This window comes from Cephus cinctus, unplaced genomic scaffold (genome assembly GCF_000341935.2).
Source record: "Cephus cinctus unplaced genomic scaffold, Ccin1 Ccin1_scaffold1609, whole genome shotgun sequence".
Lineage (NCBI taxonomy): Eukaryota > Metazoa > Arthropoda > Insecta > Hymenoptera > Cephidae > Cephus > Cephus cinctus.
In genome coordinates, this window is record NW_014333901.1 from 75,220 (window position 1) to 91,836 (window position 16,617).

Sequence of the window (16,617 nt, forward strand, 5' to 3'; positions counted from 1 at the left end):
TAGCCGGTCGGTCGGTCGGTCGGCAGGCCGGCCGGCCGGCCGGCTGGCTGCCTGACTGCCTGACTGCCTCTGGCTTACTGGCAGCCCCGTTTTCTTGGCTCTGTCGAGTGCCTACAAGTTTATTCGTCGATTGCCACTACGAAACGAGTAAGTTTCACGATAAGTACACGTGGGAAATTACTGTGGGCTCTGTTGCCGTATATGAGATTTGAAAACCGATTTCTAAGATCCTCGACGGGAAGCGAATATATAGCTCGATAATAAAAATTACAAAAAAGGCTTGAGACTTTACATTGAAATACGGTATAGAACCAGCTTGGAGCATTAATTTTAAAAAATACTTTTTTATACCAATTTTTCTAGGTACGTGCGTGATACTGGAATTCAATACACATTTCAATATATTATGTATCGATCTTATACCTTCAAAAGTATAGTGTGTCCAAACTGTTCAAAGCGTAATGGAGACTCGATACCTCCCATATTTCGACACTGTACGACCTAGACCTATAGGTTTCTATGAATCGTAATTCGGTACCCTCGGCACTTGGCTCTACCAAGAATTTTTATGTTATCGACACGTATCCCTACCCTGTCGAAATTTTTAAGTCGTCATTCCGCGACGAATCGTCACCGCAGGAGAATGTCCAGTGCAATTTTAACGATATGTAGATATCATTCGCGATGTAACTGCGAACTAACTGCCGCCATGACGTGCACGTTAGAATAAAATGACAGAGCTTACAGAGTTCCCGGACGTAATGGCCTCTCTACATACAAGAATACACGTAACAGCGAATATATATGTATAATACATGGAACGTACGAGTGTGTTATTCAGACGCATTTCTGACTCCTTTCCTCTGTCATCCTCGACCAATCTCCTGACTGTGACTTTATGGTACCCTCCTTGTCGTTCCTGCCCTTTCATTGTCCCTCCTTCATTTCGCGTCCATGAAAACAGTCGAAAACGCGACAGACACTCGCTTTCTGGTATGACTGAATACTTCGTGGGAAATTTCAAGCGCTATCATCGCTCCGCGAGAATTAACGCGAGAATTTAGCTGGTCGCGTGAAATTTCCTAGAATGCCTTTAGCGCTTATAAATTTCACGGGTTTGTTCACGTCCCCTCTATGTTAAATACGATGAGAGATGTAGCACCAATTATACACGCGGGCTTAGGAATAATCGAGCTGTCATCTCGATGACTTTCGAAAGCGTTAAAACCACGACGTTCTATTGCCGGAGAATGATAAGGAGACAAATTAGCGTGTAAAATTTTCTATTACGCAGCGAGGAATAAAGTCATTTTTTTATTGCACCCTGCAATATATATATCTTATCGTGCATTATCAGAGATATGGATCGCACGGATGCTGTGCGTCCCCGCCTTTAACAAAGTCGTCGACGTGGCTTGTTCTAGGTCAGCATGATCAATTCCACAAGCCGGTTCCCAATGGAGGTAACAGTACAGTATCTGCATACCAAACTGCTACAGGCTTATACGAAGTGAACTGTGTAATTGCGGAAAGACTGAAAATTGTAATTATTCAAATTATTAAAATATGTAAAAAAAATCATACGAAATGTACGCGGTAAGCACCTGAACGATAATTAACGAAACAGAAGCTATTCGGAGTGATTAAGAAAATTCATTCGACCTAATCTCCAAGATGATAACGGGACAAAAAAAAATTTCTCTTATTTTGGCCAATTCGAAATTACATTTGAAGCAACGAATATCAGCTACGAATAACTGTGGTTGACATTTTTTTTTTTTTTTCGCAAGAGAATCAGTGGTCGTCCTACGCAAAAGAAGAAGAAAGAGGAAACCGTCGCCCACAGGACTTTTGTAAAAATAAATACGGATCGCTCCCCTGCAAATACGCCCAAAGTAAAGGTTGGCCAATAATAGATTCGAATTTTCACTATGCTACCGAACGAACATCAGACGGCGTCTTATCTCCTTCGTAACAAAATGCGAATAATACTTTTATCGTTCCGCACTCGTTCAATCCTCGCGTTAGAAAGAGCCAGAGAAGTAAGAGCCACTTTGTAATTTATTACTTTCACGATTTATCATAGTTCCTCTCTCCTTTCCAATGGCGAGCAATCTTCTCTCTCTCTCTCTCTCTCTCTGCCTGTCTATCTATCTATTTATCTGTTCCTCTTTCTTCAACGTTCATATATCACAATACGAAGCCATCGACCGCAGGACACGTGCGCCTATAGATATAGTGCCTAGTGCGCAACCCGTATCCACTTTAATGCTATCGGTACCTCAGAAGGCCCTAAAAGGACCCCAGACATGAGGTATTAGCGAACAATCGTGCATTTCGACAAATGAGACACAAAAAGAATTTTTTTAAATTAAATTATCTGCATCCGAAGCCACGTGACAAGGAATATTTATCGATATGGCTTTTACGTTCAAAAATTTTTCAGAAATTTCTGTAATGAATTTCAAACCGTATAGCAGACTGGCACAGCTTTCGTCTATTAGCACTGTTATGATTATACTTCGTAAATGGGTATATAGCCTTAATTTTTCTCAACGATTTTCAGCTTTTCCACGTCACATTCTAGAAAGCAAAATGGGCGTTACGAGTATTGTGCGCTTGCACAGCAAGTATTACCTAATATACATAAGTCAATATGAATTTTCAGACGCAAAAGCACTCTTTCGGGGCGAACCAACAATTTCCCGTGATGAAATGACGTTTTATATATGTATATATACGCAGGCAATATCTAAGGTAACTGGTTGATTAGTTTATACAATTTTTATCTTGGAACAGTCGGTATGTACGGGTGTCTGAAGCATACGGGCCTATGGCTCGGGGTATTCAAGCGAGTCGCTCAGGTACGCAGCTAACCCAGAGGAACTGACCTTTCGCAACGGGCAACGTTCGAAAAGAAACGAAAAAGCACAAGCATAAAAGTGAGACGAAGAAAGAAAAAAAGAAGGAATCGAGGGTAAGAGAGGCCGAGAAATTCATCGGCCTGAAAATTTTTCCAACAAATTGTTTTACACAAGAGAACTCACTCTGAACCAATGGCGGCCCCGACGTTTCGACCTTTGACTCCCCCTTTACGTCCCCGTTCTCGATCCTTTGTTCGGCAAACCTCTCACCAAGGAATGCTCTCCCCCCGTCGCCCCTTCTTGTTTGCTTTCCTTTTTTTCCCCTTCGATTCCACGCAACCCCCACTTTTATCCTCCCAACGACCCCTGGTTAGTGCGAATGACGTAGTACGTCTAGAGAATCTTATGGACGCTCCGGGTAACGAAGAATTACGAGCAGCACAACGCAGACAGTGAATACGAGAGATATAAATAAAAATGGCGAGATAAGGTCGTAAGAAAGGGAGGATTGGGGATGAATAAGAAGAAACAAATATTAATTTTAGACGAACTAAGAGAATTAAATATGTATACTATTTAAAAGAAATAAAATTCGGTCCAATATCAACGTTAATCGTGTGTGACTAGATCGGCTTCAAAATGGCGTCTAAGACGATCAGAAAAACTCTTCGAGTATTATAGTAGAGCAAAAATTCTTCGAGTATCTCTGTACTCTACGTGGGAAGTCTACTTGAATACGGATTAAAATAGATAAATGGCTTTGTGTTCGTCTTTTTTCTGCATGCGAAAGAATAAAATCAAAATGCTCGTTGAAACAGCATGTGCGAAAGTACATCTATTTATTGGCAGGATGGTTTTGTCGTTTGTGCCTTTTACTATCCGTCCAGTCGTTAAGGACACGATAGTTACAATTACTGTGACAAGATCTAACAAGCCAATTTCATCCAGTGAATACGTGTACTGACGGATACGTCCGTAGGGTTATAAAATAAAGAAAAAAAAAAAAGAAGATGGCTTTCCTATAACAATGTATTAGACAATCGCAGTATAAACAAATTTCATGAATTTAACGAAAACTTAACAGCGTCAATTTTAATAGCTCGAACTCCTGATAGATTTCGCAAGTCAAACAATACTGCAGAACATTGCATAACTTCGTAGACTTGGTTCGTTAGAAGGTAACGGTGTCTGTATCCGGTATAAAATAATGCTATTTTTACCAGTAAAAATCAATAGACAAGCTAACGATCGTAATAGCTTTTGTTAAATCAGCAATTTCACGGAGTAAGTAATATTCTAGATTAAGATGAAGAATGGAAAATTTTTATGATACAGACTGTCTCTTACACGATTACGACCTGTGCTAGAGAAACTGGATTATTAGGTAACAAACAAGTCAGTGATCCTTTCTAAAGAAAATTCAAATATTCTCTAACGACTGGACGTAGTTTGACTTTCCGTGATCATAAGTATCAATAGCCAATCAATAAATTTGCTAGGCTTTGTTACCTGCATGAACACGTGTTTCTCGTTGTTCGAACCACGGAGGCGGTTACTGCACTTTCGACCTCCTTGAAGACGACTTTGACTCCAATCGATAATGCAATTTAGATCGTCTAGTCTGGGCCACACGAGTTATTCACTTTTTTTTTGTTTTCTTCTCCCTCGTACTTCTTCTTTTCTTTTTTCTTCCTTCGTTTTTAAATGTTTCCATGGAAGTTTCTTCACTGTGGCGTAACGAATCTTTACGGCATTAAGAGGCCCCCGGGCTTATCTATTCTCAGTTTTGAATTAGTGAACTATTGTTACTGGTTCAATGATTTTTACGCAGTCATCTTCGGGAATAAGTACTTTTCCTTACTTAAGACGTTGTTAATATAGTAGACTGGCACATTCCGGTATTGGGATGTAAAGAACTGTTACGTGAGTCGGTTGCTTCTAGTATTTTCTAGGAACGTATACCGTACGATAATTTAACACGTTATGCCTAATTCTCTAATTATATTGGATAGAACAGCAGCAGAAGCGGGTACAAATTTTATGGTATTTCAAAAGATGGATTACCGTTAAGCGTTTCGAACTTTTTTTCTACCTTCTTTTTGCGCTCCGCTACATAGAGTACAGTGCCGAAGGTGGTTATTCATGTTTGAAACGTTGCGAAGCCGGTTTTCGAAGTTTCGTAGTTTCCAAAGCCGTATCGACTTGGTAAATTTTGAGGTTATATTTAAATTTTAAATCCAAGATATCAATTAAATCGTACAATTTTGACTTCTATTACTTTGGTAGATCATCCAATAGCTGCTTCTTTCTACAATTATCCCGTGTATTAGGAAATTAGAATGACTGTCAATAAAAAGAAGAATTTCGTGATAAATCTTATTCGAAAATTGTAATTTTATTAGAAATTACTAGGAATTGCATATGCCATCGGGTGCCTCTTAACCTTCGCAATAATCGCGAATATATATAATGAAAATGGCGTATTAACACGTCACCAACACTGATATTACGTTGAGTACCGGATGGACAAATGGATTTTAGGAGAACGTGGCAAAGATAAGTGCACTTGCGATCAGTCTGTTCCCCTGGAAATTTCGAAAGTCCTGTCGTGGTTCAAGACGGTATGACGATGACGACGACTTGTCGACAAATAGGACCTGGTGCTCCGTCGTGGATAAGTCTTTAGGAGCGAGAACGAAGCGAGAGTACCTCTTTCACGAACGGCCGGCGACGAACTGGCCGATTGGCCGATGCACAGGGCGCAAAACGTCGTCTTATGCCAGCTCTACTACTCATCCTACTGTACATCGGGTCGAGCCGATCGCCGGCGAAAATCCACGAGCAGGATCGGGAATAACCGAATAAAACCGAACGACACGAAAGACGATTGTCGGGAGTAGCCGGGTCGGTCGCGACACTTTTCATATTTTCCGCCGTCTCATCGGAAATTCCGAAATGTCTGATTCTTCAAAGACTCTTTTTCATCGTGCATTCAGCTCGAGGAGGTCGGTAACTGGCTGCTAGACTGAGGGAGATAAGAGGAGGGACGATTATTAAAAGAAATATATCGATATAACAATAATTAACATACGCTAACAATTCACCATAATCCCGTGCATTGTAAATCGTATAATCAGCCGTTCACAAGGGATTGAAAGGACAGTCGATAAAGTTTAAATATTTAACATTCGACAAAGACTGGATGATATATCCCGTAGAGTATAATATCGAGCAAATATCCTGTGATTAACTAATAATAATGAGGAATAAATTGGTAAAGATTTTGTTCCCGTCTGGACACAAAGAAGTCCTTTGTCTCTTGGGATTCTTGCCGAATAACTACTAATTCCAAGCTGTGAAAACACGGAGTATCGCTGAATGAATTTATCGGTGGGTAAAAACGTTTCTACAGTAAAGGTTATAAATATATTTCTAGCTTTTCAGACACCAACGTTAAAATTCCTTCAGCAAAAACAAAAAGTGTAAGAGAGTAAAGGAAACGCCTGTGAAAGAAAGAGAAATGAGCATCACGAAAATAAACTCTCAAACGCTTAAGCAGTGCCTATCTACTTATCGCGTTGCTGCCAGCCGAATGGCTTGCACGTCTGGACCTTGAATATTTTAATCGCTACGTGTTTCCGGAGCGTTAAAACGAGCGACTCGTAGATCCGCGACGGCTCGTGCGTGACGGGGTTGAAAGTCGCCGTCATACGAATCCGCCAAGCAACCAAAAATCTCGACATTTTCTCCGCACATTACAGACATTTCACGCTGCTTCGCAAGCCGGCGGTAGCGAATGGCCTATAGCACAAAGGTACTGTAGGAAACAATGGATTACAGTGATTATATTGCGGACCCTGAAAAGTATACTTCGTCGACGGTGAAAGTCGTCCAGAGACAAGACATTAGAAAAAAGGCGTTATTACATACAAGTTCCTTAGCACGACTGTTACTATGTGAGAGAGCAAATAATTATTAGAGATCGATAAGAGATCCCAAGTAGTACCCTAAAGCACTGCAACCGACAATTAGACTGAATTCACTTTCTCGGTAGGAATAATCTTGATCTTGCATACACACGAGATATCAATCTAACCCTTAGTACCTTTTACAGATTGTATCTCCACCGACTGCCAAAAAAAAAAAAATCCCTAGGATGACAAAGTAAAAAGTCTTCGCCAAGAAGAAGTCCAGGTGCGTATCGTTCTGCACAGTGCGAGGGGATACCCAATGCTTTCCTAAGGGTGTAACAGCATGCAGGATGTCGCATTTGACCGTGCCATAACAATGCGGAAATTATTTCTTTTCCCACGATCGATCGATCCGCCATACCAAGGAAGGAGGGGTTGACCGAGGATTCCGGCAGTAGTTTGTGTAATTTCGTCTGGGTCCCGACATTCGATTCGAGAGCCAGGTGGTATCGTTCGGACTCTGGAGTTCATGGAGCAGTCCAGGGTAGACGCAGTGGGGTTGAAGAGTGGTATACGAGAGAGCAAGAGAAAGAGAGTGAGAGTCGGAATGGAAAGAGAAGAGAGAGGAGAGACTAGAGAGTGGTACAGTGAGGGAGCGATGCACGTAGTGGGAGAAAGGATGAACAGGGGAGTCAGGAGTGTCCCGGGAATGAGAGAGGAAGACAGGGTCCTTCACCCGAGCCAACGAACGCTAGCCTGGCTCCGTCTTGCCTGTCTACAGGCTGCCTGAAACTGGCTGACCAAAAGCCTGAAGAGTCTGACAGTCGAACTTTCCTGTATAGTCACTGCTCAGATAGATCTTGGAACATTTTGCCAATATCAATCCTAGTCATTACTAAGTTTGTATATACTGAGTACATTGATCATAACTGTACAGAACTCTATGTATCTGTACACACTGTACAAGTATTCATCCCTTACTTCATTTTACTGTACAGATACCATCAGGGTGCACAAAAGTTTCCTTCAATGCAACCGACCAGATCCTGATACACATGTTTCTGCATATCACTGAATTCACCTGAATGGGATATGTCTACATGCAAGTTTAGATGATTCCCATGGTGCACTATCCATCCGTGCCATTGGACATGATGTTATTCTATTTAAAAAGAGAAGCAATTAAAGTTACAGAATTACATAAAGTCTTTATTCTTTCTTAGATACCTCTGGTTACTAAACATCTTCACAATGGTCGTCCACCAAGAGCACTTGTGTAATCATATGAAGATGAATGAGGATTGTTATGGAAGTGTGATTAGCCAGAGTTACCTTAAGTAGCATTATTTTACCTATTGAGTCTAATAACGTCCATTTGGGTATTTTGGAACTCTTGTCTTTTCCTTAATTAAGTACCAATAATTCACTTGAGACTCGACCACGTCTTTGTTGATTATAGATACTCTAATGAGGGTCCATGACACCTTTATATCTGGAGAAAGAAATTTTTTGATTACTTTGAATTCTTGGTCTAACCTAATTGATGGATATTACAGATTATGGTGGTTGGATGTTGGAATTGTAACGGGCATTGTTGTGCGTGTATATATATATATATGCACGAGGTGTATAGATATTTGACTGCAGAACTCAACGGAACGATGGCTGTACGGGCATCGCAAATTCGCATCGGCCATCAGCCGGTGCCAATAACGTACCAAAGCAGATGGGCGACGGGAGCAGGAGGGCAGTTTTACTGTCTACAGGGCCGCCTCCATTAGCCAGAGTGCCCTGGCACTCGTTACGACTCCCGCAGAGAGAAAAATGACGAACGACTGGTTCTCTGACGATTTTATCATGAGAATTTGACCACCCTTTATATTACCCAGAGTGAGAATAATTTTACACTATGAAACTGTACCGTGGAAAACTTATGGCACGACGACAAAAAATTTCGAAGTTACCAGTGCCTTATGTATTAGCTTTGAATTTGAGAATTACAGGGCATTAAATTAAAGTTAAATCAAACAGAAAAAAAGTTCTCGACTATTTACGTTAGGTCGACAGTTACTAAAGTAATTGTGGCTGATCGCTTCTTTTTTTTTTAAGTCGCTCGCACTGCTCCGTTAATAAAAATAAAATTGAAGTCTTACCGAGCAGGTGGGTGAATTTTTGCAGAGCAGGGCTCCGCATGCCTGCGCCACGTCTGGGGCTTTATGCCACCGTGCGAAGAGCATGTCTGCTCGCGACCAAAGGACACGTGTGTGTTTCCGCATACGACTTTAGTCCTATCCGGCGTTTATATTCACCGTGCAGAAAACATTGACCCGACTGCTCGCCGCGTGCGTTTTCAAGATTCTCTCGTAGGGCGACTTAATGCCGGTCTCTCGTTATTGTTCATGAATGTATAAAAAGAAAAGGAGAAGAAATATTTTTAAACCAACCTCTATAAAGTGTCCTGAAAAATTGGATAAATCAATATGACTCCTTTTGACAGATCACGTACCATGAATTTTTGATAATCACTTTGTGTACCGGTTATTAAAACGGTACCCGATTCTTGTACCGCAGCCATTTTTTTTTTCAAAAAATAGTAACGGTCCTACTACAAAAAACATGCCACCAATTTTTTTTCATGACAAACGCGCAACGTCCGTTGATCAAACAATTAGCTCAAAACATGTCGAATGACAAACGATGAGCGTTGAATTTCGAAACTATTTTTGGCACGAGAAAAAGAGCCTGACGACCTTGAGCAACGATGATGACCTTTTACGTCACTGTCAGTGGTTCTCCTATCACAGAGAGAAAGTAAAGGGATAAAAAGGTTATCACTCAGTGAATTTAATGTCGAGTGAACTCCGCCTGGTACGTTTTTAATGTATCAGATAAAATTAAAAAAGAATCGAATAACAGCGTAACTTCCTTTTGTAATTTATGTTTGAAATATTGACAAGTCAATGACGATGATATTGTCCGACGCAGGCGCGATGGATCGCGAATCAAAGATGGCGTCGGTCTTTACACATATATTACCCGTGGGACGTCGACGGAGGCGTATCCTCGAAAACGGGTGACGTCGTTTCGGGAAAAGATCCTGTTAGCGCGACAATGCTGGTATAAATACCTTGTTACGGGCGTGCATGCTGATTTCAATGTGTCTGCCAGCCTTCGGGTTCTCTATAATTACTCCTCGCGGGAAACCAGTGCGTGAAGAGACAGTCTAGAGAACAGGATAAAGAATGGAGTGATAGAGACACGTGAACAGAGAGAGAGAGAGAGAGAGAGAGAGACTTTAAAATCCTTTTCTTTTTCTACCATCACGTATCTCTAGGGTGTGCTAGGAATTCTGACGACATTCACAGCCAGGAAGGACGTTCCCTCTATCCACTGAGACTTTAAAATCCTTTTCTTTTTCTAGAGAACAGGATAAAGAATGGAGTGATAGAGACACGTGAACAGAGAGAGAGAGAGAGAGAGAGAGAGACTTTAAAATCCTTTTCTTTTTCTACCATCACGTATCTCTAGGGTGTGCTAGGAATTCTGACGACATTCACAGCCAGGAAGGACGTTCCCTCTATCCACTGATCATCATATATACACGTATAGTAATATAGAGACGTATTCTTTTTAAACTTCTCCTAACGGCCACTTTTGGCGTACCGAGTCGAAATTAACTTTGGAATCTACGCAAAAGATGGCGACAGTGGGCGGACTCTACTCGGTCTCGCAATAACTCGTGGAATTATAATTTCCGAACGTTCACGAGTACCACGGATGACTTCAGTGACAATGGAGTCCTATATCCCCTAGGCTATCATAGTACAGCTCGTGTATGTACGAATGGACGAAGTATATATGTGAATTGGTCATTGTCTTCCTTGAGTACATGCGTATACACATCTGGCATTCTGTCTATGCTCAGTAATATGCTGTGTACATGGCTGTACGATGTATACAGTGATACGCCAGTAACTAAGAGTGATACTGCTACTCAATTTATTAACTGTAATTTAAGTATGGCTAATGGACAGCTCTGGAGTACCGAGAGGCATCGTTATAGAAACTGGCACTTGGAAGATAGAAGGTTGACTATGTGAATTCCTAAAAATGAAGAAAGTAAGAGAAAGAAGAAGGTACTCGGTTGATTTTAACAAAATAAAGTATTTCTATCTTCCCGGCGAGGGAGACAGGAAGGTCCTATGAGGTGCAAAGCGATCTCGTGTCATGAAATAAATTGAACAAAGGAACAAGATCAAAAAGTAAGACGTAAAATTTAAGTGTACAGTATTCATATTTAAAATCAATCAGGAGAATATTGTAAATAATATATTTCACGAGTGAGCAGATTAGGACTGAAAGGAGTTCATTAATATTTATAAAGGACTTATGGATCCCTGCGTATTCGACAGAGAGCAATGCTCAACGTGTCAATATAAGAGTGCAAGCCTTATTAGTAAATATAATTGTTAATAAATTACGTCATCGTCTTTTCGAATCAGACGATCGATGTTTCCATGACGGCACGTAGTCCAGCTTGGCGAAAAAGGAAAGATCGGACGAAATAAAGAAAGAGAGGAAAACAAGTAAGTAGTATAACATTTGAGAATCTGGGAAGGGTAAGAGGGGGTTTGGGATCTGCCCTGGCCTCCCCGAAGCCCCCAGTGGTTCCTGCTGCGTCGTCTGGCCAGACTTACCCAACGGTTCTTATTGTTCAGCTTTTGCCATTGCCCGTCATCCTCCGTGGACTGGGTGCAGCGGCTCCTTCGGCTCCCACAGACACAGACTCCTCTATTAATGGGCTTTAATTAAGAAATACTCGAATGATTCGCCTGCGTAGTCCGTTGAGCATTTCTAGAACCCTCTGAGAACCGGATTGGTATTGTCCGCCATATAACCCGGTCTGGCAATGTCATTCTTACCAAAAGTCTCTAGGTGTACCCGCCGTAAACTGGACTCGTTGTCATTGGTTGGACCTTTCTCGAAGCTTCTCCATTTCACTACGTGAATCAATGGTACGTAGACGTTCAAATCAGAGTCCTCAGACAATAATCTTTCCTTATCTTGAATAATTATCCAGCAGGACTTATTGACTGCAGATAATACATGGAATATAACGAAGAAGCCATTGGAACACACAATGGAACCAAGAGTGATAAAGGACTCGATAAAAATATGAACTATTAAACATCACAAGATCACCGGAAGTTGATTTGCATCTGCATAGTCGCGCTAGGCTTCTAGCTACATAACCTTTCTTTTTCCTTCTACGCCTTTAATATTAACAAGAGAAACCGTGGACCTTGTACAGGACGTGCACGTTCCTTTCTCTCCCTCGCGGAAGGAGCATCGAACCGTGCGTGTCTCGTCCAGGACAAAGTTTAGACATCGTGCGGATGTCCAATGGCGGTAGGTGAGAGAAAGAAGGCGAGTTAAAAGAAGAAAAAGGAGCATTGGCAATGCAGTGATATGCAGCGGCAGCATGCAGTGGCGCCGAAAGTGCAATGCGGTGCGCCGGAACGACGGCGTCGGCGTCGGGCGTGGCGGAAAACTGACCTCGCCTCGTCCTACCCGGCTGCCCCTTTGCGGCCGAAGTAACCCCCACTTCTGATATATGCCGGCTGTCGCTACCCCCCACCATCGTAAGATCGGACGATGCTACTCCCCCTGGTGCTGCAAGTCCAACTAGTCCCTGTGACTACTCATAGTAGCAATGTGCGCCAATCGCTACCCCCACCCCCACTACAAATATTAGCTTCTAGATGGGCAGCGCTACCTGTCCCATCGCTATCCCCTCTATTCTTGCTCCTAGTCAACCCCCCACCCGTCCAGACTCACTCCACCAAAGGGATTGCCAGACAGCAGTCTGGCTGTCTGGTTGCTGGGCAACGCGCCACTGGCCGCCGTCGATGAGAGGGTGCATCTAGTGATGGGTTTGAACAACCTTCGAGCATGAACAAAATTTTTATTCAATGATATACCATGTCTCTGTCGATTGGATCGAGACAGTTCTCAGTATCAAGCTCTTCACGGTAACGTCCTATGCTCCTCGTCTGACTTGACTAAATGAAAACTATCAGTAAACACTTAACCAATTTAATTTTTACACCCGTGATATCAGATTATCCAGCTTGTACATTGATTTCAGGGACGGACACAGAGATTCTAGACGATAAAGGAACGTACGACCAATGGCACTTCTGATGTTAAATGTCCTAGGAGGAAGGGAAGGACATATTGTGTCGTGACTTTCGAATCTCGATCCTTCCCAGACTAGCGAGGAAGATTACGCCCATTAAACGCTTGAAATCATTACGAGTATTAATAACAAAGTCTCCGCCTCCTCCCACGGGAGGATTCATACTCTCTCTTTGTCTTTCTCTTGATTTTCTTTTTCTACCTCGATCTCTCTTTGTCCAGGTCGGATGTCACGACGCCTGCATGTTAAAACGTGTGCCTCTCGGAACTCGATTTTTGGCCTGATACCGTGTACGTACGTCATTCTACATATGGTGGGTGTATGCACGATCTATATGTATACACACCTAAAGTATTTCAGTATGCGTATATGAGCGCGCGTTACGCCGCGGAAAGCAGTGAATGGTACCATGGCCCCTGGTATCATTTGACAATAGGCCTACACCGCTGGTATTTGTGAATGGCGTGCGCCGGAAATGCACTTATTGAAAGAGGAGATATAACACGTGCGAGTGGGAGCTGGAAATATGGCGAAACAGGCGCCTATGTACGTTCATAGGAGGAAATTCGATGGAAGGTCGAAAACACCAGTGCGTATACGCCCATTGGACCTTATCGGTAATGCAGGAAATATCGTGCATCCAGAAGCGTTGGACGGATCAATAATTAACTGCCGTTGATACTTAAAACGACTATTTATAGTTACGGCGCCTTGAGGAGATGCAGATAAGGGCAGGAGTTCGTTGAATAGACAAAACAGATGATAGAGTCTTGTGAAAAGGGAGAGTATGGATTTCTAGGGAGAAGGAACGAAACGGATTATGAAAAAAAGAAGCCTGAAGCCCAGATAGAAGAGTACCGGTAGCAACGGATAATGATTAGTCAAGTACTGAGAAGTTGGACTATGAGATATACAAGGTATGATAATAATTTTTAGGAATCTTTATACTCAGGAAATTGATCCAAGATAAAACTTCCGGTTTTCAGAATGGTATTTCGTTATCGTTAACTTGATGCCTGCTTTAAGGAAAAACGATGGTGGCAATGGCACTTGTGCTAGAATCTCCTTACACCTACGGCATTCACATTCCTTTGTTAGAAACCGATTTCCTGATGCTGCAAAGCCCACCGAGTCGGGCTGACTCATATAACGCGTGAGTGACTCAAGCTTAGAGATTGCCAGCAATGTCCTGAGAACTTGGACTGAGAACTTCACGGGACCCGAACCCAAAACCACTTTGCCGGCCATTCTTCTGCGTCCTCCCGCGTCCCTTTTATCCTGGATCGACATGGAAAGGAATACATAGCGGATTCAGGACAGCTTCACCATGAAGAATTAACCTAGTCCGAACAGATCAGCTTAAGGATTTGGACAAAGCTCGAAAGCAGCTCACCCAATGGTAGTCGACTTGGAGAATAAAATTTAACCCAAGGAATTCCACGTCCAAGAGTCTTTGGGTATACTGGTAATGGTTGAGAAGAAAAATGGCGTTGAGGGCACCTGCACCGGTTATTAAGTCCTGGTACCAGTAACCATTTACTCAAATATTTCCGGTTCACCTTGCAAACCCAGCACCACTTACGCCAGTAGCAGTACTGCCAACCTAGCAGCTGCTCCATTTCTACAAGACCCTGTGGTTCATCGGGTAGCAGAGCATCCTCTTCTATCAGGTACAAATTCCTAACCTCTTCCTTTCACGATTAAGGATCACCTTGTTACACGTTTATAACTTAGCCTTTTTTTGCGTCTGTTGTACAGGAGGCGCGTCGATCGACTGATCTCTCCTCTTTCTCATTCCTCCCTGTGCATACTCACTGTTAGGAATGATCAGAGTCGTTGGAAAATTGCACGGGTAGAGGCGTAGAGAAAAAATGTCTTCAGGCGCCACACGGCTGCACCTTGAGACGGAGTCAGAGTCCGTTCTAACGACTTTTAGCTCATCCCGTATGTCTTTCTGACTGTCTGTCTGTGAGTCAGCATGCTGTGTTAGTCAGGCACAATCGCTGTGAATCACCTTCTGAGAGTGGAATGTCGGCGCGACGCTCATAGGTTGCATTCTTTTAAGGTTGCGCCGGACACTGTACATCTTGCCAATGTGGTGGACGTCACGCTTCTGAGGCTCCTGAGTTTGTGTCGCTTGTCCTTAATGGAATGAGGAAAACCAAAAGAGTAATAATTACAGTTGTAGATCATAGAGCCTACTGCGTGGATTAATATTTATCCAGACTCACTTGGGTATCAGGATATAAAGAATCCATTAGCATTAAAAAAGAAAACATAGAGGCAAACTTGTGAATGTACTGAGGAATTTCAAAAATTAATATTTACTATCTATAATTATATCAGAGTTATGTACCTGATTCCGTATGTAAGTGCTGTCAAGTACTATCGTACCACGAAATGAATTAAAGAATTATAATCGTTGATTATTCTAATCACAGGAATTCAAATCGACGCCATCATGTGAAATCTGATAAGAAAGCTCCTTGAAATCAGATACCAGAGCAGAGTCAGTGACCAATTACCATGCGTTGAGACGTGGACGTATCCTGGATATAGTATATGAAAACTTAGTCTTGCCATTGGTTGGCGCGTGAGATTCAGGTAGTTGCTTTATAACTGATGTTTCGAGTTTTTATTAATCTTCTACGTACGCTCTTTTTTGCTTCTTTCTTCGTTTCTCATACTTCCTCTTATTTCCTTTCTTTTCTTTTTTTTTTCGTCAAGTCCAGTAATTGGATGTTTCGCTCGCGCTGCATAATTATTTACGATGAATAAATGCGGCTTCACGCATGCTCGGCCACCACGTGTGCTGGGCATATCCTGTTCGAGGTCGAACAGAAGAGTCAGTTAATGGATAATTAGTAGCTAATTGCAGAATCCATTGGATTGTTCGAGTTCACCGTGTAAATTATTTTATTAGCAAAATGACTAGAGCTTACCGACGTAGAAAATATTTGATTGAGGTAAAGGATAACTCAAGGTATTCCGTGCAATAGCGGTTATCTTCTCTCTTTACGTCTACACTCGGTTACTCGTTATTATGCGAGCAAAAAACACGGAGAAGATTCACGGTGGAGGAAGCTGACTTCGGTAGTCTTTCGACACGCCTTATAAACTTCGTTATCGGACAGATGGCTCGCGAGCGTGTCTAATGGACAATGAGAACGTTATTGTCTTCTGCTGTGAGTCTCGCTTGACACAATATAAAAGTAGTTTCGAGAATGGCTCTTCCTGGAAGAAAAAACACGCGTGAATTCTCGTTGCGACGAATGGCGTGGAATAATCCCGATAGAGCAGACTTCTTGGGAATCGATAAACACCCAAGTGGAAATTCCTTTCGGTAACGAAGTAAAATTACTCGTCGGCCTGTAAGTGAATCTGTCAGTGGCAGAGGTTCCCGTTATTAAAGTCGAATCTTCTCGGCAAGCTCGTTAGCGACCATTGAAGCGTCTAGAGTAGCAGCAGGTCATCGATCATAAGTATTTATTTCCGATTGGAGTGCACGAAGATTGTCAAGGAAAAACAAAATCGTTAATAAAAGGTGGCTTGGTTGTTTTTATATTAATTAAATGCTATTGGAAAAAAGGCTGGACATGTTACGTCGTCTGTTTTATCGACGATCGAGAATGCGTTTGATGCT

At 42.2% G+C, this 16,617-nt stretch overlaps 1 protein-coding gene and 1 long non-coding RNA gene across 2 annotated transcripts; both read right to left on the bottom strand.

Annotated features, from left to right (window-relative positions):
• Positions 1-136: 136 nt before the first annotated feature.
• Positions 137-10,162, bottom strand: LOC107273458. The gene is made up of 3 exons (XR_003061543.1): positions 9,903-10,162; positions 4,374-8,267; positions 137-1,534 (listed from the first exon to the last, which is right to left on the bottom strand). It is a non-coding gene; the product is annotated as an uncharacterized LOC107273458 (long non-coding RNA).
• A 1,467-nt stretch (positions 10,163-11,629) lies between these two features.
• LOC112495197 lies at positions 11,630-16,164 on the bottom strand. Its single transcript, XM_025090798.1, has 3 exons — positions 15,917-16,164; positions 14,368-15,797; positions 11,630-11,868 (listed from the first exon to the last, which is right to left on the bottom strand). The coding sequence occupies exons 2-3, from the start codon at positions 14,591-14,593 to the stop codon at positions 11,630-11,632; spliced, it is 465 nt and encodes a 154-aa protein (XP_024946566.1). The 5' UTR covers positions 14,594-15,797; positions 15,917-16,164.
• Positions 16,165-16,617: the final 453 nt, after the last annotated feature.

Coding starts and splice junctions, on each gene's coding strand:
- LOC112495197 (XM_025090798.1), bottom strand. CDS start 14,593: ATGGAGCAGCTGCTAGGTTGGCAGTACTGCTACTGGCGTAAGTGGTGC. Junction 11,869..14,367: donor TCCAAGTCGACTACCATTGG/GTGAGCTGCTTT, acceptor TATTATCTGCAG/TCAATAAGTCCTGCTGGATA.